Source organism: Hemitrygon akajei, chromosome 26, assembly GCF_048418815.1.
Source record: "Hemitrygon akajei chromosome 26, sHemAka1.3, whole genome shotgun sequence".
Classification (NCBI taxonomy): Eukaryota; Metazoa; Chordata; class Chondrichthyes; order Myliobatiformes; family Dasyatidae; genus Hemitrygon; species Hemitrygon akajei.
Window position 1 is genome coordinate 58,166,392 of NC_133149.1, and position 24,716 is coordinate 58,191,107.

The 24,716-nt window shown below is 46.1% G+C and overlaps 2 protein-coding genes across 2 annotated transcripts; both read right to left on the reverse strand.

Annotated features, from left to right (window-relative positions):
• Positions 1–3,013: 3,013 nt before the first annotated feature.
• Positions 3,014–14,110, reverse strand: LOC140716720 (E3 ubiquitin-protein ligase TRIM39-like). Its single transcript, XM_073029531.1, has 2 exons — positions 14,019–14,110; positions 3,014–3,790 (listed from the first exon to the last, which is right to left on the reverse strand). The coding sequence occupies exons 1-2, from the start codon at positions 14,108–14,110 to the stop codon at positions 3,226–3,228; spliced, it is 657 nt and encodes a 218-aa protein (XP_072885632.1). The 3' UTR covers positions 3,014–3,225.
• A 3,856-nt stretch (positions 14,111–17,966) lies between these two features.
• On the reverse strand, positions 17,967–20,794 carry LOC140716721 (zinc-binding protein A33-like). Its single transcript, XM_073029532.1, has 4 exons — positions 20,486–20,794; positions 19,685–19,780; positions 19,087–19,274; positions 17,967–17,979 (listed from the first exon to the last, which is right to left on the reverse strand). Exons 1-4 carry the CDS (start codon positions 20,516–20,518, stop codon positions 17,967–17,969), a joined length of 330 nt encoding a protein of 109 aa, XP_072885633.1. The 5' UTR covers positions 20,519–20,794.
• Positions 20,795–24,716: the final 3,922 nt, after the last annotated feature.

Sequence of the window (24,716 nt, forward strand, 5' to 3'; positions counted from 1 at the left end):
ATCTCAGGACTTCAATGATTCCACAAACAGTTAATTTTGTCAGTTAATTCTGCTAGTACTTGCTCCAAGACCTGCCCAAATAGGTTAGGTGATTCGGTGAACCCCTGTGGCAGGACCGTCCACCGGAGTTGTCTTTTTCGCCCCGTCGTAGGATTTTCCCATTCGAACGCAAACATGTCACGACTGCTCTCTTCTAGCGGGCAACTCCAGAAGGCATCTTTTAGATCTATTACACTGAACCATTCATGGTCAGGGGAGATCTTACTCATCAGTGTGTAAGGGTTGGGCACTACCGGGTATCGGGTTTGGACTACTGCATTTAGGCCCCGCAGGTCTTGTACCATCCGATAAGTCCCATCTGGCTTGCGCACCGGGAGTATTGGGGTATTATACGGTGACATACATTCCTCCAGTAGTCCATCAGCGATCAGTCCTTCAATCACCGGCTGCAGCCCTTTTCTTCCTTCCATTGAAATAGGGTACTGTTTTCTCCGTACTGGCGAACTGTTAGGTAATAGTGAGATTTGCAAGGGGGGACGTTCAAACCCCCCCGGTTCCCTTCCTGGTACCATACCTCCGGGCTTATTTTCCTATCGTCTTCTTCCCTGAGGGCAAACAGCTGTACCATTATCTTCCCGTTCCTGGGCACAGTCCCGATGCCTAGCCTGACTTGCAGATCCCGCCCGAGCAGGTTGAATCTCGCAGAGGGTAACAAAAGTAGGTTCTGTCCCGTTACCCTATCCTCATGTTCAATTTTCACGTTTTCTATAACAGGTACTTGTATTACTTTGCCTCCAATACCGGATACTCCCATTACCTTTGTTCCGGTTCGGGCGCCGGGAGGTATCTGGATTACGCTAGATCTTTCGGCACCCGAATCTACCACAAAGGTTGTATCTGACCCTTGGGGACCTACTTTTAAATTTACCTGGGGTTCCTGCCGATAATTCATCCCCAAGGGGTGGAACCCCCGACCTCCCTAGTCTTCATCTTCCATCATAGCGTACGAGCGCACTTCCCGTCGGTATCTGGGGCACTCGCGCCTGAAGTGTCCCTCTTCGTTGCAGTGAAAACATCTTAAAGCCTTCCTTAGCCCCCCTCCTTGCTCCTGGCTACTACCTCGATCCAACTATGGTCCCTGTCTCTCTCTCTCTACTATCTGCGGTTACTTGTCGCACTGTCTGGACCATTATCCTTGCCGTCTTCTTTTGTTTCTCTTCATCCCTTCTTACAAACACTTTCTGTGCCTCCCTAAGTAGTTCACTTAAGGGTTTAGTATTCCAATCTTCTAGTTTTTCCAGTTTTTTCTTATATCTGGCCATGCTTTCGATACAAATTCAACACGAATCAGCTGTTGGCCAACCTCCGTCTCAGGGTCTTTGATTTGTGAAGCGATAGGGGGCACATATGGGGCGGCAGGTGGTCGAGCACCTCCCATGTATTCTTTTTCTGTCCCCCTTCATTTATCATTTTCAATTTATAACTATTTGTCGTTGGTAACCAGCATAGGGCATAATCACTTTCTTCGGGTTTAACGTTAGGTTTTGAATTCACGTACAGATTAAGGGCTTGTTGTACCCAATCCTCGCTAGACCCGAACTTAGGCCATCACACAGCCGACCCTTGGATCGGCTGGCGGGACCAGAATTCACAGTACTGTATCATTTTTCCTTTGACTTCCCTTTTCGCCTCCCGTAATCCCAATTTTCTAGCATCCGTCCCAACGGATTATCAGGGGGTACCCCGGGGTATTTTTCATCATTGGCGCCTGGATTTCCTTTACCCTTTTCTCTCTTAGACCCCTTATTCCCCATCTCGAGGACTTGCTCGGTTCCAATCCACCTGCAGGCACCCCGTAATTCCACAATTCTCGTGCACTACGTCTCTGCAGGAATTTAATTTGAATGTGACCCACCTAGCTCGGTCACTCCTGTCCAATTCCGGAACCTGTATTACCGCGATCGCCCAGGAATTCACCTGCAGGCACCCCGCAGTTCCACGATTCTCGTGTACTACGTCTCTACAGGAGAAATCACCTGCAGGAACCCCGCAGTTCCACGATTCTCGTGCACTACGTCTCTACAGGAATTTAATTTCTTACCTGGGTCCTGTGCACAGAAATTACTCGATCGCTCACTGTCTCAACTGCCTCGACAACCCCTCTTTGTTTCCTTGAGTCCGCCGGATATCACTCGGTCAAGCCGCACGGGGCGACGAGCAAGGAATCAGGGACTGCCGAACTCGGCAGGGTGCACCTTCTCCGATGTCCTTCCTTGCCCCCCTCACGGCTGGAGTGTGGATCCCGGACGAGCCCCCAAGTTGTCAGAAACGAGCCACGCTCCCGAATAATGGCTTCAAGACAAATTCAAGGAAACAAAGTTTATTAACAGTTCTGCAGAGCTGGGCCCCTTCAGAGAAGGGAGCCCTGAACCTTACAGGGCAGCAGGTTTTATCCTTCTTCCTTACCCCTCCCCTCCCTGACCCGGGAGGTACACAGTGTTTTCCCATTCCATATTTGGAGTTGTTTTTTTACACGTTTCTGTAAAACAATAGTCCATATCTCAGGACTTCAATGATTCCACAAACAGTTAATTTTGTCAAGGCTTCTGCATTCATAATTAGATCACACTTGTTTACAGACTTTAACCCAGACATAATTAAATCACATTTGTCCTTTGACTTTAACCCGGACCTGGCAGAAACGCACATCTTAATTTTGAATCTTACAGACAATTATTGCGATAGGTATAAAACTGATGTAGCCACTTTTTCACATATGTTCTGGTCAGGTTCTTCATCAAAATCTTTTTGGAAATCTTTATTTTCTACAATTTCTAAAGCTCTGAAAATTACTTTACAACCTAATGTACAAACATTTGATTTCTGTCTATACATGCAGTCCTCGCATGACCTTTATCCTACTCCACCTCACTATCTGCTTGAACACTCTGGTTCCCCTCCCTCTGCAAATCTTTTTTACCCCCTCCCCCCCCCCCCGAGCAGCACTGGCAAATCTACCCGCAAGGATGTTAGTCCCCCTCCAGTTCAGGGTCAAACCGTCCCGTCGTAACATGTCCCACCTTCCCGGGAACAAAGCCCAATTGTCCAGAAACATGAAGCCCTCCCTCCTGCACCATCTCCTTAGCCACGTATTTAGCTGCGCTCTCCGCACATTTATATTTACAGGGACTTTACTCCTGACGCCGGTCCCGGGACCCGACCCGTTTACAGACCCGGAGCGGAACCGGAGCAGATTCTCAGCCACTGGTTTTCATACCAAGTCGCAAAGAAAGGATAAAGTTTCCCCGTGAATTTATTCCCAGTGAAGGTGTGGAGATGGGACTTGGTCTCCGCGTTGTAAAATGAAACTGTCCCGGACTCGTAACTGAGATAAACTCCCACCCTCCCGGGGATGGGACCAGCAGGGAGACGGGACTCGGGGGACGTGGGACGGGACACGTCATAATCCCGATGTAACACGTCACCATCCCGCCTGATGATCCAGAATCCGGTCTCCGGACTCAGACTGACCCCTCTCTTCCTCTCCACAGACCCTGCGGCGACTCCCAGCCACCAGCGCTGATTCCCCGTCACCTCCACCTCCCAGTAATGTCTCCCCGATGTGAATCCCTCCGATCCCAGCACACAAATCCAGTGTGTGAATCTCTTCCCGGTGTCAGGGAGATCCCTCCGGGTCCCGGTCGGTCTCACACTCTTCCGATCCTCAGACACCTCGAGATACGGATTCGCTGTTTCCACATCCAGGGTGACAGAGACTGGGGGGAGAAGCAGAGAATTAGAGAGTCCCCGGGGATCGGGGGGTGACTCAGGCAGCGCGGCCCCGGGGATCGGGGGGAGACTCGGACAGCGCGGCCCCGGGGATCGGGGTGAGACTCGGGCAGCGCGGCCCCGGGGATCGGGGGGGAGACTCGGGCAGCGCGGCCCCGGGGATCGGGGGGAGGTTTGACCGGACGAAAGCGGGTGGACAACTAATGTCTCCCCAAGGGTTTTCCACTGAACAGGGGAAACATCCTCCCTCACTCCTGCCTGTTGACCCCTGAAAGAATTTTGTGTTTCCATGAGATCTCCTCTCATTCTCCGAAACTGGGTACAGCGAACATAGAGCAGTACAGCACAGGAACAGGCCCGTCATACAATGTTCACATTCATTTGTGAGTGTGAAGTGGGACAGTGTGATGGTTTGAGACAGTAAAGGAGGTGATAATGGGAACCAGTAGGGGAGAGGTGAATGGCAGATTGAACCAGGAGGGGGAGGGGTGGGAAGCCTGTGGGTGAACTGTGTGTGTAGACGTAATGTGAAGCTGGACGGGGCAAAGATGGCAGGTGAGGATGACTTTGTCCCCTTTCCCACAACCCCATCCCCCGCAGCCCCTCATTAGGACAGGGGATGAATTTGCAGTGACCCTTAAGCAACACAGGTCCTGATGAAGTGTTTCAGTCTGAAGCGTCGACTGTTTACTCTTTTCCATAGAAACTTCCCGGCCTGCTGTTCCCCAAACAATTTGTGTGTGTTACTCTGCTTTAAATATATGCAATTATTTGGCCTCCACAGTTGCCTGTGGCAGATTCACTATCATGTGGATAAAGGAATTCCTCCTCATCTCTGTCCTAAATGGACATCCCTATAGTCGGAGGCTGTGCTTACCGTTCTCGACCCACTCACATCCTCCCAACATCAACTCTCTCCAGACAGGTGTCAGAGAGATCTGGCGAGACCCTTCATCAGGACCTGTGTAGCTTGGATTACCAGCATCCGCAGATTTTCTCATGTGTGATCTTTAAAGCACAAGTTGATAGGTAAATTTCTTGATTAGTCAGAGTCTCAAAAGTTATGGGGAGGAGGTGGGAGAATAGGGGTTTGGGGGATAATAAATCAGCCAGTCTTCTAAACTCCAGTGAGTTCAGGCCCAGAACCATCAAACACTCTTCATATGTTAACTCTTTCATTCCTTGAATCATTCTTGTGAATCTTCTGGACCCCCTCCAATGCCAGTACATGTTTTCCGATAGAAGGGACCCAGAACTGCTCACAATACTCCAAGTGTGGTCTGACCAATATCTTATAAAACCTCAGAATTACATCCTTGCTCTTGTATTCTAATCCTCTCGAAATGAAAGCAAACATTGAATTTGCCAATCTTACCACTGACACAAACTGCAAGTTAACCTTCAGGGAAACCTGCACAAGGACACCCATGTCCCTTTGCACCTCTGATTTTTGAATTTCGCCTTGTTTACAGGATTGTCTCTGTGTTTAATTCCTTCGACCAAAGTCGTACCTGCCTAAGTTTGTACCTGTCAAACTCTACCTGTGCTAAAAGATCCTTATTCCGTATACTGGTGCATTCAAATAAGACCATAAGACAAAGCAGCAGAAGCCGGCCATTCGGCCCATCGAATCTGCTCCGCCATTTTATCATGAGCTGATCCATTCTCCCATTTATTCCCACTCCCCCACCGTCTCACCATGACCTTTGATGCCCTGGCTACTCAGATACCTATCAATCTCTGTCTGAAATACACCCAATTTCCTGGCCTCCACTGCCACAAGAAATTCACAGATTCACCACCCTCTGGCTAAAAAAAATTTCTTTGCATCTCCGTTCTGAATGGTCGCCCTTCAATCCTTAAGTCATGCTCCCTCGTACTAGAGTCCCCCACCATGGGAAACAACTTTGCCACATCCACTCTGTCCATGCCTTTTAACATTAGAAATGTTTCTGTGAGGTGCCCCCTCATTCTTCTAAACTCCAAGGAGTACAGTCCAAGAGTGGTCAAATGTTCCACATATCTTAACCCTCTCATTCCAGGAATCATTCTAGTGAATCTTCTCTGAACCCTCTCCAATGTCAGAACATCCTTTCTTAAATAAGGATCCGAAAACTGCACACAGTATTCCAAGTGAAGTCTTACCAGTTCCTTATCGAGCATCAACATCACATCCCTGCTCCTCTACTCTATTCATCTAGAAATGAATGCCAACATTGCATTCACCTTCTTCACCACCGACTCAACCTGGAGGATAACCTTAAGGGTATCCTGCACGAGCACTCCCAAGTCCCATTGCATCTCAGAACTTTGAGTTTTCTCTCCATTTAAATAATAGTCTGCCCGTTTATTTCTTCTACCAACGTGCATAACCATACACTTTTCAACATTGTACTTCTTTTGCCACTTCTTTGACCATTCTCATAATCTATCCAAGTCTCTCTGCAAACTCTCTGTTTCCTCAGCACTACCGTCCCTTCCACTTATCTTTGTATCATCAGCAAACTTAGCCGCAAAGCTATCTATTCTATAATCCAAATCATTGATATATAACGTAAAAAGAAGTGGCCCCAACACGGACCCCTGTGGAACACCACTGGTAACTGGCAGCCAACCAGAATGGAATCCCTTTATTCCCACTCTCTGTTTCCTGCCAATCAGCCAACGTTCTATCCACATATGTAACTTTCCCGTAATTCCATGGGCTCTTATCTTGTTTAGCAGCCTCATGTGTGGCACCTTGTCAAAGGCCTTCTGAAAATCCAAATACACAACATCCACTGCATCTCCCTTGTCTAGCCTACTTGTAATCTCCTCAAAAAATTTCAATGGGTTTGTCAGGCAGGATTTTCCTTTAAGGAAACCATGCTGAGTTTGTCCTATCTTGTCATATGCCTCCAGGTACTCGGTAACCTCATCCTTGACAATTGACTCCAGCAACTTCCCAACCATTTCTCAAGCTAACAGGTCTATAATTTAATTTTTGCTTCCTTGCCCCTTTCTTTAATACCAGAGTGGCATTTACAATCTTCCACTAATCCAGAACCATGCCAGAATCTATTGACTTTTGAAAGATCATTGCTAATGCCTCCGCGATCTCCACAGCTACTTCCTTCAAAACACAAGGGTGCATTCCATCTGGTCCTGGAGATTTATCTACCCTGAGACTATTCAGCTTCCTGAGTACTTTCTCTGTCATAATTCCAATATAACTCGGAGTCCTGCCATGTGCAGAAGTTCGCTGATGACACGGCCATAGTGGGGTGTGTCAGGAATGGACAGGAGGAGGAGTATAGGAAACTGATACAGGACTTTGTGATATGGTGCAACTCAAACTACCTGCGTCTCAATATCACCAAGACCAAGGAGATGGTGGTGGACTTTAGGAGATCTAGGCCTCATATGGAGCCAGTGATCATTAATGGAGAATGTGTGGAGCAGGTTAAGACCTACAAGTATCTGGGAGTACAGTTAGACGAGAAGCTAGACTGGACTGCCAACACAGATGCCTTGTGCAGGAAGGCACAGAGTCGACTGTACTTCCTTAGAAGGTTGGCGTCATTCAATGTCTGTAGTGAGATGCTGAAGATGTTCTATAGGTCAGCTGTGGAGAGCGCCCTCTTCTTTGTAGTGGCGTGTTGGGGAGGAAGCATTAAGAAGAGGGACGCCTCACGTCTTAATAAGCAGGTAAGGAAGGCGGGCTCTGTCGTGGGCAAAGTACTGGAGAGTTTAACATCGGTAGCTGAGCGAAGGGCCCTGAGTAGGCTACGGTCAATTATGGAAAACTCTGAACATCCTCTACATAGCACCATCCAGAGACAGAGAAGCAGTTTCAGCGACAGGTTACTATCGATGCAATGCTCCTCAGACAGGATGAAGAGGTCAATACTCCCCAATGCCATTAGGCTTTACAATTCAACCGCCAGGACTTAAGAACTTTTTAAAAGCTATTATTAATGCTTTTTGAGATAGTGATTTAGATGCATATCATATTTTTTACTTGCTACAACAAGTGTATGGGACATTGGAAAAAAGTTGAATTTCCCCATGGGGATGAATAAAGTATCTATCTATCTCTATCTATCTATCTATCTAATTGTGACTGCGCACACTTCTCTTCCCTGACACCCTTGAGTGTCCGGTATACTGCTGATATCTTCCTCAGTGAGGACTGATGCAAATACTCGTTCAGTTCCTCAGCCATCTCCTTATCTCCCATTACAATTTCTCCAGCATCATTTTCTATCGGTCTTATATCCACTCTCACCCATTTTTTACTCTTTATATACTTGAAAAAGATTTTAGTATCTTATTTGATATTATTCACAAGCTTCCTTTCATAGTTCATCTTTTCCCTCTTAATGGCCTTCTTAGTTTCCTTTTGTAAGCTTTTAAAAACTTCCCAATCCTCTGTCTTCCCACTAATTTTTGTTTCCTTGAATGCCCTCTCCTTTGCTTTTACTTTGGCTTTCACTTCTCTTGTCAGCCACGGTTGCATCCTTTTTCCATTCGAAAATTTCTTCTTTTTTGGAATATATCTGTCTTGCACCTTCCTCACTTTTCGCATAAACTCCAGCCACTGCTGCTCTGCCGTCCTCCCGCTAGTGTCCCTTTCCAGTCAAATTTAGCCAGTTCCTCTCTCATGCCACTGTAATTTCCGTTACTCCACTGCAATACCGACACATTGGATTTTGGCTTCTCTTTCTCAAATTTCACAGTGAACTCAATCATGTTACGATCACTGCCTCCTAACAGCTCCTTCACCTCAATCTCTCTAATCACCTCTGGGTCAGTACACAATATCCACTCCAGTACCTCTGATCCCCTAGTGGGCTCAACAACAAGCTGTTCTGAAAAGCCATCTCATAGACATTCTACAAATTCTCTGTCTTGAGATCCTGTGTCGACCTGATTTTCCCAATCCACTCGCATGTTAAAATCCCCCACAATTATCATAACACTGCCCTTCTGGCAAACCTTTTCTATTTCCTGTTGTAATTTGTAGTCCACCTCACTGCAGCTGTTAGGAGGCCTGTAGATAACTGCCATCAGGGTCCTTTTACCCCAGCGATTTCTTAGCTCAACCCATAAAGATTCTTCCGATCCTATGTCACCTCTTTCCAATGATTTAATATCATTTCTTACCAATAAAGCCACGCCACCCCCTCTGCCTACCTGCCTATCCTTCCGATACACCGTGTATCCTTGGACGTTCAGCTCTCAGAGACATTCATCCTTTAGCCACGTCTCAGTGATGGCCACAAAATTACACCTGCCAATCTGTAGCTGTACGACAAGATCATCCACCTTATTCCTTATGCTGTGTGTATTTAAGTATAACACCTTAAGTCCAGTATTTGATACTTTTAGTTTTGATTGCACTGCAACTCATCCTAGTGGCTGCAAATTTGCCCCATCACCTGCCTGTCCTTCCTGACATCTTTACTGCTCTCTATCTTAGATTTATTTCCGTTTTCCTCCTCCTCCACTCTATCATTCCGGTTTCCCATCCCCCTGCCAAATGAGTTTAAACCCTCCCTAACAGCTCTATTAAACATTCCCGCTATGGTTCAGGTGTAACCCGTCCTTTTTGAACAGGTAATACTTCCCCCAGAAGAGATACCAATGATCCAAGAATCTGAAGCCCTGCCCCCTGCACCAGTCTCTCAGCCATGCATTCATCTGCCTGATCCTACTATTCTTGCCCTCGCTAGCACCTGGCACAGGTAGCAATCCTGAGATTACTACCCTGGAGGTCCTGCTTCTCAGCTTCATTCCTAACTCCCGGAAATCTCTCTTCAGGACCTCCTCCCTTTCCTCTCTATGTCATTGGTACCAACATGTACCAAGACAGCTGGCTGCTCGCCCTCTCCCTTCAGAATATTCTGGACCCAATCCGAGACATCCCGTACCCTGGCACCTGGGAGGCAGCACACCATATAACATATAACCATATAACAATCACAGCACGGAAACAGGCCATTCCGGCCCTCCTAGTCCGTGCTGAACTCTTAATCTCACCTAGTCCCACCTACCCGCACTCAGCCCATAACCCTCCACTCCTTTCCTATCCATATACCTATCCAATTTTACCTTAAATGACACAACTGATCTGGCCTCTACTACTTCTACAGGAAGCTCATTCCACACAGCTATCACTCTCTGAGTAAAGAAATACCCCCTCGTGTTTCCCTTAAACTTTTGCCCCCTAACTCTCAAATCATGTCCTCTCGTTTGAATCTCCCCTACTCTCAATGGAAACAGCCTATTCACGTCAACTCTATCTATCCCTCTCAACATTTTAAATACCTCGATCAAATCCCCCCTCAACCTTCTACGCTCCAATGAATAGAGACCTAACTTGTTCAACCTTTCTCTGTAACTTAAGTGCTGAAACCCTGGTAACATCCTAGTAAATCGTCTCTGCACTCTCTCTAATTTATTGATATCTTTCCTATAATTCGGTGACCATGCGGGTATCTCTACCAGGCTCACAGAATCTCCTGTTTGTTCCCCTGACTATGGAATCCCCTATGACTACCGCATTCCTCTTCTCCCCCCCTTCCCTCCTGCACAACAGCGCCAGGCTCAGTGCCAGAGACCTGGTCACCGTGGCCGTCCCCTGTCAGGTCATCCCCCTCAACAGCATCCGAAACGATATACTTGTTGCTGAAGGGGGCAGCCACAGGGGTGCTTTCCACTATCCTGGCATTTCCCTTCCCTCTCCTGACAGTCACCCAGTTTTCTGACCCCTGTAGCCTAGGGATGACTACCTCCCTGTAGCTCCTGTCTATCACCTCTTCATTTTCTCTAATAAGCAGTAGGTCATCAAGCTGCAGCTCCAGATCCCTAACACGGTCTCCGAGGAGCTGAATCTCGGTTCACCTGGTGCAGATGTGGCTATCAGGGAGGCTGGAGGTCTCCCAGGATTCCCACATCTGACACCCTGAACAAAGCACTAACCCTGCAGACATGCTACCTAATTCTACAGGAATGAAACAAAGAAAGATAGGTCTACTCACCCACTTACTTCGCCAAATACACGAACTTTTTAAACCGTTAGCTAATGTTCCCTGCTGTTCCCCCATCCGTCCAGGCCGATTTGCAAAGGGGAGAAAAAGAGTCGGTTCCTCGCTCTCGCCTCTTCCCGTTACCACCTAAGCCCGTTGAGCCAAAGCCCTACACTCTGCTGCCACCCACTCCGCTGCCCGCTGTATAGGGTGGTCATCTTTTTAAACTCTCCGCGCTGTCCTGCGCAGTCTCGCCGTTCTTGTACACAAAGTTTTTTTTAAAAACTGCCTTCCTTCAGAATTTAGCTCCCACACCGCCCTTCTTGTCCCAATCTAAAAAAACATCTTCAGTCCTGTATTCATCAGCCTATTCCACACTGTCCACATGAAATTCAGCAAGGCCTTTGATGTCGATGATAGACCACACTTGGAGCATTGTCTGCATTTCCGGTTCCCGAATATGGGGAGGATGTCATTACACTGGACAGGAGGCTTCAGGAGGATGTTACCAGGACTGGGGGCTTAGGTTAAAATCAAAGAGTGGGTAAGCTTGGGCTATTCAGCTGTAGTGTAAGATGTTCAGGTATGACCCCTTATCGAGGTAAATAATTCATAAGGAGCTTAAATAACGTTTCTTTTTCTAAGAAATGGGAGTACAGAACCAGAGGCCTCAGATTGAAAGTGAGACGGGAAATTTTTATGAGAGGTTTATCTGGTAACATTCTCATAGAGAGGGAGGTTGGTAAATGGAATTTGCCCTCAGACGCTGTAGAAACAGGTAAAAATAAAATATTGTAAAATAAATTTGGGCAGGTACACAGATGGGAAATGGTTAGAGGGATGGGGGGGGGGGGGCAAACACACACAAATGGGCCAGGCTCAAGAAGACATCTTAGTCTTGCAGATTGATGAAGTGGGCCGTGGGTTCAACATCCATCAAACCCTCCCAGATCATCCTCCTGAGGAATCTCACCCCGGAGTCTGTCTGTGAAGTGTTGATGTGACGTCACGTCAGAGGGCAGCTCAGTGCCACAGAACAGACAGACTGGGTAAGGACGGCAGATTTCAATCCTAAATGGGAATTTGTGCCTATTTCTGTGGCCGTGTGTCACACTCTGATAGTATATCTGTGTGTGTGTGTGTGTGTGTGTGTGTGTGTGTGTGTGTGTGTGTGTGTGTGTGTGTGTGTGTGTGTGTGTGTGTGTGTGTGTGTGTGTGTGTGTGTGTGTGTGTGTGTCTGTGTGTGTGTCTGTGTGTGTGTGTTGAATGTGGTAAATATCCGTGTGATGTGTATACACATTGAAGAATTTGTATGTTACAGTGTGTCATCACATGTCTGGTGTGTGTTGACAATGTGTCACATGTGATTGAGTTGTTTAAATGAATAAATGACTGTCTCTGAAGAGATTGGTTTCCAGGTTACTGAGGGAAATAACAACGTACATTGCTGAGGCTCTGACTACAATCTGCCAGTCCTTCCTGTGTATGTGTGTGAGGGAGCTTTGCCAGGCCGGTTACGCTGTGTGTGCTTCTCCCGAGATGAAATCTTGACCCATGTCAATGTTTGTTGGTGTGTCCGAGCTCATTCTCACAATGCTTCAATGTAGTGGTCTGATCACCATAAGACATAGGAGCAGAATTAGGCCATTTGCCCATGGAGTCTGCTCCGTCATTCAATCATGGCTGATCCTTTTTTTCCCTCCTCAGCCCCGCTCCCAGGCCTCCCCGTAACCTTTGATGCTGTGTCCAATCTAGAACCTATCAAGCTCTGCCTTAAATACACCCAACAGGTTCCACAAATTCACCAGCCGTTGGCTCAAATTTCTTCGCATCTGTTTTAAATAGACGCCCTTCTATCTTGATGCTGTGCCCTCTTGTGCTAAACTCCACCGCCATGGGAAACATCCTTTCCACATCTACTCTGTCTGGGCCTTTCAACATTCGAAAGGTTTCAATGAGATCCCCCCTCATCTTTCTAAAGTCCAGCGAGTACAGACACAGAGCTATCAAACGTTCCTCGTATGATAACCCTTTCATTCCTGGAATCATCCTTATGAAATGAACCTTCTGCAATGCCAGAACATCTTTTCTTAGATGAGGAGCCCAAAATTGTTCACAATACTCAAGGTGAAGCTTCACCAGTGCCTTATAAAGCCTCAGCATCACATCCCTGCTCTTGGATTGAATGCTAACATTGGATTTGCCGTCCTCACCACTGACTCTACCTGCAAGTTAACCTTTAGGATGTTCTGCAGAATGACTGCTAAGTCCATTTTCATCTCAGCTTTTTGGGTTTTCTCCCCATTTGAAAAAAAATCTGCACATTATTTCTATGACCAAAGTGCATGGCCATGCATTTTCCAAGATCGTATATCATTTGCCACTTTCCTTCCCATTCTCCTCATTCAAGTCCTTGTCCAGCCTAACTGTTTCCTCAACACTATCGGCCCCTCCACCAATCTTCATATCATCTGCAAACTTGGAAACAAAGCCATCTACTCTAGGACAAGAGGGTATGACTTCAGGATTGAAGGATTTCCTTTTAGAACTGAGATGCGGAGAAACTACTTTAATCAGTGTGTGGAAAATCTATGGAATTTGTTGCCACAAGTGGCTGTTAAGGCCAAGTCATATTTAAGGCAGAGATAGATAGGTTCTTGATTGGCCAGGGCATCAAAGGGTATAAGGTGAAAGCAGGGGAGTGGGGATCACCGGAAGAATTGGATCTGCCCATGACTGAATGGTGGAGCAGACTCGTTGGGCCGAATGGCCTACTTCTGCTCCTATATCTTATGGTCTATTCCATCAGCTAGATCTTGATATACAGCATAAAATGAAGGTGTCCTAACACTGACCCCTGTGGAACACGAGTCACTGGCAGCCAACCAGAAAAGGATCCCTTTACTCTCATTCACTGTCTCCTACCAATCAGCCAATGTTCTAACCATGCCTGTAACTTTTCTGTAATACCATGGTCTCTTAACCTGGTTACCACCTTCATGTGTGGCACCTTCTCAAAGGCCTTCTGAGATTCCAAATATACAACATCCACTGCATCCCCTTCATCGATCCTGCTTGTAATCTCCTCAAAGAATCCCAACAGGTTTGTCAGTCAGGATATTCCCTTAACGAAGCCATGCTGACTTGTCCTGTCTTGTCCAGTGTCACCAAGTATTCCATAACCTCATACTTAACAATTGACTCCAATTTCTTCCCAACCACAGAGGTGAGGCTAACTGGTCAATAATTTCCTTTCTGCTGCCTTCCTCCTTACTTAAAGAGTTAAGTGACATTTGCCATTTTCCAGTCATCTGGCACTATGCCAAGGTCCAATGATTTTTGAAAGATCATTTGAAATGCCTCCACAATGTCTACCACAACCTCTTTCAGAACACGAGGGTGCAGTTCATCTGGTCCGCGTGACTTATGTACCTTTAGGGCTTTCAGCTTTTTGAGCACCTTCTCCCTTGTAACAGTAACTGCACTCACTTCTCTTCCCTCACACTCTTCAACATCTGGCACAGTGCTAGTGTCTTCCACGGTGAAGACTGGTGCAAAATATTTGGTTTATCTGCCATCTCTTTATCCTGTGTTATTATATATCCATCCTCATTTTCTAGCGGTCCTATATCCACTCTCATCTCTGTTTTATTTGTTTACAATACATGAAAAACAATTTGATATTGTTTGCTAACTTGTTTTACAAAGACAGGTGTGTAAAAAGGGCCTGAAGGATCTTTGGAGACCAGAGTCACCCCAACTACAAACTGTACCAGTTGCTACCATCCAGGGTACGGTACCACAGATTAAAAGCCAGGAACAACAGGCTCCGGGACAGCTTCTTCAACCAGGCCATCAGACTGATTAACTCATGTGGATACAACTGTATTTCTATGATATATTGACCAGCCTGTTGTACATATTATTCATCATAAATTACTATAAATTGCACATTGCACATTTAGATGGAGACATAACGTAAAGATTTTTAATCCTCATGTATATGAAGGATGTAAGTAATAAATTCAATTCAATTCAAATCAATTTCTTGTTTATTTTTTCCCATCCAATCATCCTTATAGTTCCTCTCTGTAGATATTTAAAAGCTTCCCAATCCTCTCTTTTCCTACTAATATTTGTTTAGTTGTATGCCCTCTCTTTTGCCTTTACAATAACTTGTCTCCCCTTGTCAGCCACGGTTTTACTATTTTGCCATTTGAGTATTGATTTATTTTTGGAATACATCTATCCTTCACCTTCCTCATTTTCCCACAAACTGACACCATTTCTGCTCTGCTCTCATCCCTGCCAGCATCTCCTTCCAATTTGCTTTGGCCAACTCCTCTCTCAGACCACTGTAATTTATTTTACTCCTCTGAACTACTACAATGTCAGAATTTACTTTCCCCTTATCAAATTTCAAGTTGAACTCAGTCATGTTGTGAGCACTGCTTCCTAAGGTTTCTTTTAACTACTCACCTCTGGTTCAATACATAACACCCAATCCAGTAGAGCTGTTCCCCGAGTAGGCTCAACGACAAACTGCTCTAGAAAGCCATCACATTGCATTCAACAAACTCAGTCTCTTGAGATCCTTTACCAACCTGATTTTCCCAATTAACCTGCATGTTGAAATCTCCCATCATTATCATAACATTGTCCTTTTCATCAGCCTTTTCTGTTTCCAGTTGTAATCTGTGGGCCTCAGCCCACTGACTGTTGGGAGGCCTGTATATGACTGGTGTCAGTGTCATTTTTACTTTTGCAGTTCCTTACCTCAACCCACAATGATTCAACATCTTCCAATCCTATGTCACATCTAGCTGCTGATTTATCAACAGAGCCACACCACCCCCTCACCTGACCTTCCTATACCACCGATACATTCTGTAACCTTGGACATTCAGCTCCCAACTACAACCATCCTTCAGCCACGATTCCGTGATGGCCACAACATCATACCTGACAATCGGTAATAGTGCAACAAGATCATCCACCTTATTTCTCATACTCCATGCATTGAGATATAACACTTTGTGTACTGTATCTGCTACCCTTTTTAATTCAGCATCCCTAATGCACTGATACTCACCCTGCTGGCTGCAATTTTCTCCTCTCATCTGTCCGCCCTATCTGACAGTCTGACTGCACGCTATCTTTGCATTTTTACCATCAGTCCTATCCCTTCACTCCAGTTCCTGAGCATCTCCCCCATTCAAATTTGTTCAGACCTTCCCCAACAGCTCTATCAAACCTCTCTGTGAGAATATTGTTCTCCCTCCAGTTGAGGTGCGACCCGTCCCTTTTGAGCAGGTCATTCCTCCACCAGAATAGATCCAAATGATCCAAGAACCTGAATCCCTGTCCCCAGCACCATCTTCTCAGCCATGTTTATCTGTCAAATTATCCTGTTTCTACCCTCACCAGCACGTGGCACAGGCAGCAATCCAGAAATTACAACCCTGGGGGTGCTGCTTCTGAACTTTCTACCAGGCTCTCCAAATTCTATTTTCAGGACCTCTTTGTTTTTACTTCCAATGTCATTGTCACAAATTTACCAAAATATCAGGCTCTTTTCCCTCCCTCTCTAAAATGCTGCGGACACGATTCGAGGCATCCCTGACCCTGGCACCTAAGAGGCAACATACCATTCGGGTGTCCCGTTCACATCAATAGATTCTCCTGTCTGTTCCCCTGACGATTCAGTCCCCGATCACGACCACTCCCCTCTTCTGCCTCTAACAACAGTGAGAGATGCTGATCCAGAAGGGGGAAGACCTGCGTCAATCAGAGTCTGCACTCACAGGGCACATGAAGGACTTGTGTATTTTCCTGACAATCACCACACTGATACCTGCTTTTATTCCCTACAATATTATCATCAGTATTAAATTCCCAGTTCCTCTGGTAGATCCAAACTCATGTCCTGGTGTGTTAATGCGTTTGCCTGGGATTGGAACACAGTGGATCATCTGCCAGTCTCTGTATTGGTTGTATTGTGACCCTGTGCTGGTGTGTCCAGGGGTCTGACATCTCCAGCTGACCATGTGACAGTGATGCTTCCCAGTCGGTGGGGTTGATGTGAAATAAACTTCAGTTCCCCTTCAGCCCAGTATTACAGACACTCTTTGCCTCAAATTGGAACTAAATTGAGCTTCATAAACAAGGAGAAATGAATCTTTGTAAGTTTTACCTCGATTAATAGCATCAAGCGTTTCTCTCAGCACTGTGTTCAACAAATAGAGGTGATCGAATTTTTCAACCGGTAGGGTCTCATCTGTCACTGACAATTCCTGGACATCGTCATTAATCCTGTAAATATTAAACTGCTGGTTATTAATTGCTATTCTGAACTATTTTACAAATCCATTCAGGGTTTCAGTAAAGAGCCTGTCCTACCTTCTGTTCCGACGAGCTTCCTCCTGAAATAAATAAAACACAAATCTGATTAGACTTGGACTTACTGTCCACATCCTGAATATCCTCCAAATCATTACAAGGTGTTGAAAATTCCCACTCCCGCAGTCACTCACACACACGGACAATACAGAACCACGGGGTAACTTACAAGGAAAGTTTCTGAATGTCAGACCATTACTGAGAGGATGAAACTTACAGGGAAGACAGGACAGGCTGTGCATTTTCATCTGGATATGACGTCAGTGTGATAGGATGGAGGAATTTAAGATCAGTGATGTATGTGATTGTGTGCGGGTGGAGGAAGTACCTCTATTTATGGAGAGACTTATGGGGAGATGTAATTCCAGATGGATTTTAACAAATTCCACAAGAAATTTAGTGAGGAGGATGTGGAACTCAGTGCCACAGGAGTGGTTGAAATGGAATGGCAGAGACTGACTGTAATGGGGAGGCTGGATAAACACTTGAGAGACCAGAGATTTCGGGGCACTGTTGCTGGTTGTGGTGAGTAGGTGGCAGGAGGATTGTGAAGCAGGGAAATTGAGATGAGAAAATGGGCCGAATGGCCTGGTTATGTTTTGAACGATTGAACGTTCATTTGAATGTTATCTATAAAAGTAAAGAGACAATAATAGTTTCCCTAATCTGATGGAAACCAGATACAGAAGATAAGTCTGATGTGTGGGTCAAATTCTTTGTTCTCACTGATTGACGAAGAGACCCTCACACCAACCGCACCAGACACACTCACAGACTGTGACTGGAAATGGGAGTTAATGAGAGTATTAGAGGATATTTAATGTAGACTTAAGGACACAGTCAGCAGCTCTGTGTTGTAGTCAGCGTAAATAATTTCAGAGAAAATTGCATTCTGTCCTGGGATGTACAGAAGTTGTGGAAGTCCAATTTTGGGACAATAGACAATAGACAATAGGTGCAGGTGTAGGCCATTCGGCCCTTCTAGCCAACACCGCCATTCACTGTGATCATGGCTGATCATACACAATCAGCACCCCGTTCCTGCCCTCTCCCCATATCCCTTGACCCCGCTATCTATAAGAGCTCTATCTAACTCTCTCTTGAAAGCATCCAGAGACTTGGCCTCCACTGCCTTCTGGGGCAGAGCCTTCCACATATCCACCACTCTCCAGGTGAAAAAGTTTTTCTGTATCACTGTTCTATATGGCCTACCTCTTATTCTTAAACTGTGGCCTCTAGTTGTGGACTCACCCATCAGCGGGAACATGCTTCCTGCCTCCAGCGTGTCCAATCCCTTAATAATCTTATTATTATGGGACAACAACAACCCTGAATAGATGCATCAATTGTCTGGTGAGAAACTGTTTACTGCCATTTGTAAATGCTGTGTGTAGGAGCAACACGTCTGTTTTCTGTCTGCATTGTATTCTGTGTTACGTGTTTATTATGGTAACTCGTTACGTGAGTGGGGACGTGGTAAAAGCGAAGGGAAAAAGTTACGTATCTGTACTTTGTTCTGGGCAGTTTTGAGCTGGGGACGGGCGGATGTCATTCTGTATTTGACTGCTGTGTTGCAGCTTACTTTACAATGAATTACCCTGAAGTTTCATCGCTTCAAGATTGTATTTTGCTAATGAAGGACTGAAAGCGTATCTTGGACATTTTGAAATGTCATTATTGGAGTGATTGGAGGGCGCATCATGCAAGTATAACAACTTGTGTGAGGTCGCCGGCAGCGGCAATTGATTTGTTAGAATTGGCCGCTATGCTGTGTTTATTTCAAATATACCACTGTTCATTTAGTGCCCTTTGACAGAAACAAATTGAAATTTAATCCCTCACCTTGAGAAATATCACACTGTCTTTTTGATCCATCTGTTCCTTTAACTTAGTGATTTCCTCTTGAATAATCCTTATATTTTCTTGAATCTCCCGAAGATTTTTCTCCATTGGATTGAGAATCCTCTTCTCTTCTTCCCTGAGATCCCTGAGTAAGCTCTGCTCTTTCTCAGTGATAATCCGGCGCAGTTCACCAAACTGGGATGTGATGTGGGACTGAATGCTGTGTGACTGTTTCTGTTGAATGAAAGGTGAAGATTAATATACTGCATTGCTGTGCTCTGTTTTCTTTTGTTGTTAAGTTCGGTCTATTAGAGTCCATGCTACTTCTGAGTGCATTCCCGTCAACACCATTCCCTCACGTTTTCCTGAAACCTACTCTCACTTATTGATCCATAAGCTCCCATCTGATTCACACACACCCTCCCCACCTTTACAGGGTTAACGGTAATTAGCCATTCATCCAGCATGTCCTTGAGATGTGTCGGAGTCTCTCGTGGTCACAGGGGGAGCATGCAAACTCCACAAAGACAGCATCAGGGGTCAGGACCGAACCCAGGTCACTGGAGCTGCGAGACTCGGCTATTCTGCATTAAATGGAGCAAAACTCGACAGTAATATCACAAATTCCGCTCAGGAAGTCTCACCCGAACTCCGGAAATCTTCTCTTTCTGTTGCTGCTCCTTTTCCTGGAAGTCTGATTTCTTTTTTGTGAGAGAGTCTACGGAAGATTTTAGCTGATCCTGGAAGTCAGAGAGTGAAGGAAATAGAAACAAAGATGCATCAAAAGAAACAGGTGATCAAACCATATTATCACACAAAATGCCGGAGGAACTCAGTGAGTCAGGCAGCATTTATTCAGGGGAAATAAACAGTCGGTGTTCCGGGATGAGACCCTTCATTAGGACTGTGAAGGAATGGGACAGAAGCCAGAATAAAAAGGTTAGGGATGAGAACCAGCTGACAGGTGACGGGTGAGACAACGTGAGAGGGAACGTGGGGGAGGGTGATGAAGTGAGAAGCTGAGAGGGGACAGGTGGAAGAGGTAAAGGGCTGGAGAATTAGGAATCTAATTCGCGAGGACAATCGACCATGAAAGAAACAGGAGGAACTGGGCTGTTTGCGGCCCTGAATGGTGACGAGGGAGGAGGTTAGGAGTCAGGAGTAGCACTTGTCCCGCTTGCAGGTGTCAGTGCCAGGAGGGAGATCAGTGGGTAGGAGTGAGTGGGTAATGGAGTCATAGTACGTAGAGAACGATCCTTACAGAGCGTGGAGAGTTGTGGGGAGGGGTGGGTCTGGGCTGTTGGAGGGAGAGATGTGTTTGGTGGTAGAATTCCTTTGGAGATGGCGGAAGTTGCGGGGAATGATGTGTTCGATGTGAAGGCTCCTGTGGTCCCAGGCAGAAGAATGGAGGATAGAGTGAAGATCAAATTCGGGTTAGTTTTTACCTTGTAGATTTTAACAGCTTCTTTAATCGGCATGAAGCGGTGCTCTCTGTGTTCCTGCGCGTCTCTACACACCAGACAGATCAGTGTCTTGTCCGTTTCACAAAACAGCTTCAGTTCTTCCTCATGTTCCTCACAGTGAAGTTTACTTTCTTTCCCTTTCAGATTCAGGTTTAGATTTCGAACTTTTTGTGTCAGATTTGCTAAGGCCCGATTGACCCTGAGGGTGCGGTCAGCAAACTCCTCTCTACATTCCGGGCAGGAGTTTCTCTGCTTCCTTTCCCAACACCGTGTGATACAAGAGCGACAGAAGTTGTGTCCACACTCCAGTATAACCGGATCGGTGAAGAAATCCAGGCAGACGGGACAAATTACCTCCTCGCTCAAACTCTCGGCCGGTCCTTTCGAAGCCATGTTAACTCCAGCACTTCCTGATTCAGAATGCTTTCACTTTCGGGGAGCTGCTGATCCCCTGCAGTACCGCGATTGTCCACTACGCGCGCTGCAGACTCGGGGAATGAACATTATGTTGCTGTCTGAGGGAGGAATTGTATCTATATCAGGGAGGGATTAGAAACAGATTAAGCATGTCGGAACAGTCTCAGGGAATGAACATTCTGCTGCTGGATGTGTTCAATGGGAAGTAATAGTGGTAATTTCCATCGCAGGGTGAGATCAGCAACACATTAAACAGATCAGAACAGAAATGAAAACTCGGCCGTGGACTGCCGAAGCCCGGCTCCGAAAGGAGCGGCGTTGGGCCAGGGGTTTGCAACCTCGTCCCGAAAAGCGGCAGTGCACAGAAATGTCAAATGAACCTCCAAAGGCGTCATACCTGAGATCGGAAGGTCCTTCCCCTGGAAGACGATTGAAAGGAGAAGCCACAGGGCCGGTAACCTTCGCCCTGGACAGGGGACTCTGACGAGCTGCTGTTGGCGGCCTGTGTCCCGGTAGGCTTGTTATGATCCCAGCCCCCTCCTTTGTGAGAATCGCAAGAGAAGAGAGAGATACGTGCGGTGTCCCTCGTTTCGCGGCGAGGCAAAAGCTGGCGACTGTGGTCATTGTCTCGTGGAGACACCTTTGTGAATTGGGAACTGTACTACGTGTATACCCTCAGGGCAACGTGGGTGGAGAGACGGAGAGAGATTGCATCATCCCAACCTGATTGACATCTGAGACCCCGTGAGTTCAGATAAAAGAGGGCTGGTAAAGACGGCCCCCCAGACGCACCAGAAGACACGCTAGAAATCCTGTGACAGCGTTTAATAGCGACAGCCGGTGGGGGGGGGGGGGGTTCGTGTGCGTCTTTTCCTTGTCTGGGATTGGCGACCTCACCACGAAAGAACGGCTTTAGCTACAGGAGAGGCCACAAGTGAACGGTCACCCCCCCAACGAGACTCCGACGGATCGAACTCATAAAGGTTGGAAAAAACCCGCCGGGTAACTGTTTCATTCTATACCTATCTCTCTCTCTCTCTCCAACAAAAGTGCACCAACGCGACACCCAAAGGACGGCAGCTGGTGGAACTGCAGTGACCTCGAGAGACTTTTATATTTACATCGGACAATATATACATTACCCCTAGACAACGATAGAGCTTATTTCTAATTGATTATTACTATACCTGCGCTTCAGATTGAGTATTGACGACGTATGTTATCTGAATGTTTGTATTAACCTTATTTTTATGCCCTTTTATAAATAAAAACTTCTACAAAATAGTGCCATCAGACTTCAACGGACCTCTCTATCTTTGCTGGTAAGTGATGCAGTTACGGGATACGTAACAGGCAAAAGAAGAAGCAGAAAGAAATGAAGCCGGAGAGAAGAGCCTGGTTCAGTCTGAGGCAGGACTGAAAGGGACAAGTTCTGAACAGAGAGGCACAAGAGACTGCAGATGCTGGAATCTCGAGTAAGAAACTCCAGGGACTGAGCGGTTCAGGCAGCATCTGTGGAGAGAAGTGTAAAATCGACTTTCAGGTCGAGATCCTTCAGCTGGACTGTCTCAACTCGAAATCTCGATTGCCATTTCCCCTCAGACTAAGGGTAGATAAATCTCCAGGTAGATAAATGCACCCTCGTGTTCTGAAGGAAGTAGCTGTGGAGATTGCGGAGGCATTAGCAATTTCCCTCTCCCCCAGGTAAGGTTTGGCACGATGATCAAAGTAGTTCATCGCCCTCTTGATGAACAGACACAAGGTGTTGGATTCGGCCCGGTACATCCCGGGTGTATCCTCCCAACCACTGAGCACATCGACATAAAACGCTGTCAGAGTAGAGCAGCGTCCATCATCAGAGATGCTCACAACCCAGGCCAGGCTCTTTTCTCGCTGCTGCAATCGGGTAGAAGGTTCAAGAGCCTCAGGACTCGCAGCACCAGATTCAGGAACAGTTACTACTCCTCAACCATCAGGCTCGGGAACAACATCACGTCCATTGAGATGCTCCCACAACTTATCATCGTATCAAAACGAGTGAAATCCGAGATCGCATTGGGCCTGTCTCAGAATTAGAGAAGTAAAAGGGACAGGCTCAATCTCACAGGATATTGACAGGGTTGGGCAGGAACAGCAGGACTTGTTCAAGTATATAAAAATACAGGTGAGAGCAGATACAGGACCGATAGAAGATGATGCTGGAGAAATTGTAATGGGAGATAAGGAGATGGCTGAGGAACTGAACGAGTATTTGCATCACTCCTCACTGAGGAAGATAACAGCAGTATACCGGACACTCAAGGGTGTCAGGGAAGAGAAGTGTGCGCAGTCACAATTACGACAGAGAAAGTACTCAGGAAGCTGAATAGTCTAAGGGTAGATAAATCTCCAGGACCAGATGGAATGCACCCTTGTGTTTTGAAGGAAGTAGCTGTGGAGATCGCGGAGGCATTAGCAATGATCTTTCAAAAGTCACTAGATTCTAGCATGGTTCCGGAGGACTGGAAGATTGCAAATGCCACTCTGGTATTTAAGAAGGGGGCAAGGAAGCAAAAAGAAAATCATAGACTTGTTAGGTTGACATCGGTGTTTGGGAAGTTGTTGGAGTCAATTGTCAAGGATGAGGTTACCGAGTACCTGGAGACATATGACAAGATAGGCAGAACTCAGCATGGTTTTCTTAAAGGAAAATCCTGCCTGACAAACCTAGTGCAATCTTTTGAGGAATTTACAAGTAGGCTAGACAAGGGAGATGCAGAGGATGTTGTGTATTTGGATTTTCAGAAGGCCTTTGACAAGGTACCACACATGAGGCTGCTTAACAAGATAAGAGCCCAGCCCATGGAATTACGGGAAAGTTACATATGTGGATAGAACAGTGGCTGATTGGCAGGAAACAGAGAGTGGGAATAAAGGGATCCCATTCTGGTTGGCTGTGGTGTTCCACAGGGGTCTGTGTTGGGGCCGCTTCTTTTTACGTTGTATATCAACGATTTGGATTATGGAATAGATGGCTTTGTGGCTAAGTTTGCTGATGATACAAAGATAAGTGGAGGGGCCGGTAGTGCTGAGGAAACAGAGAGTCTGCAGAGAGACTTGGATAGATTGGGAGAATGGTCAAAGAAGTTGCAAATGAAATACAATGTCGGAAAGTATATAGTCATGCACTTTGGTTGAAGAAATAAACGGACAGACTATTATTTAAATGGAGAGAGAATTCAAAGTTCTGAGATGCAACGGGATTTGGGAGTGCTCATGCAGGATACGCTTAAGGTTAACCTCCAGGTTGAGTTGGTAGTGAAGAAGGCGAATGCAATGTTGGCATTCATTTCTAGAGGAATAGAGTATAGGAGCAGGGATGTGATGTTGAGACTCTATAAGGCACTGGTAAGACCTCACTTGGAGTACTGTGTTGTTTTGGGCTCCTTACTTAAGAAAGGATGTTCTGACATTGGAGAGGGTTCAGAGAAGATTCACTAGAATGATTCTGGGAATGAGAGTGTTAACATGAGGAACATTTGACTGCTCTTGGACTGTATTCCTTGGAGTTTAGAAGAATGAGGGGGAACCTCACGGAATCATTTCGAATGTTGAAAGGCATGGACAGAGTGGATGTGGCAAAGTTGTTTCCCATGGTGGGGGAGTCTAGTACGAGAGGACATGAGGATTGAAGGGCGCCCATTCAGAGCAGAGATGCAAGGAATTTTTCTTTGTAGCCAGAGGTTGGAATTCTTTGTGGAATTTGTTGCCACAGGTCGCAGTAGAGGCCAAGTCATTGGGTGTATTTAACGCAGAG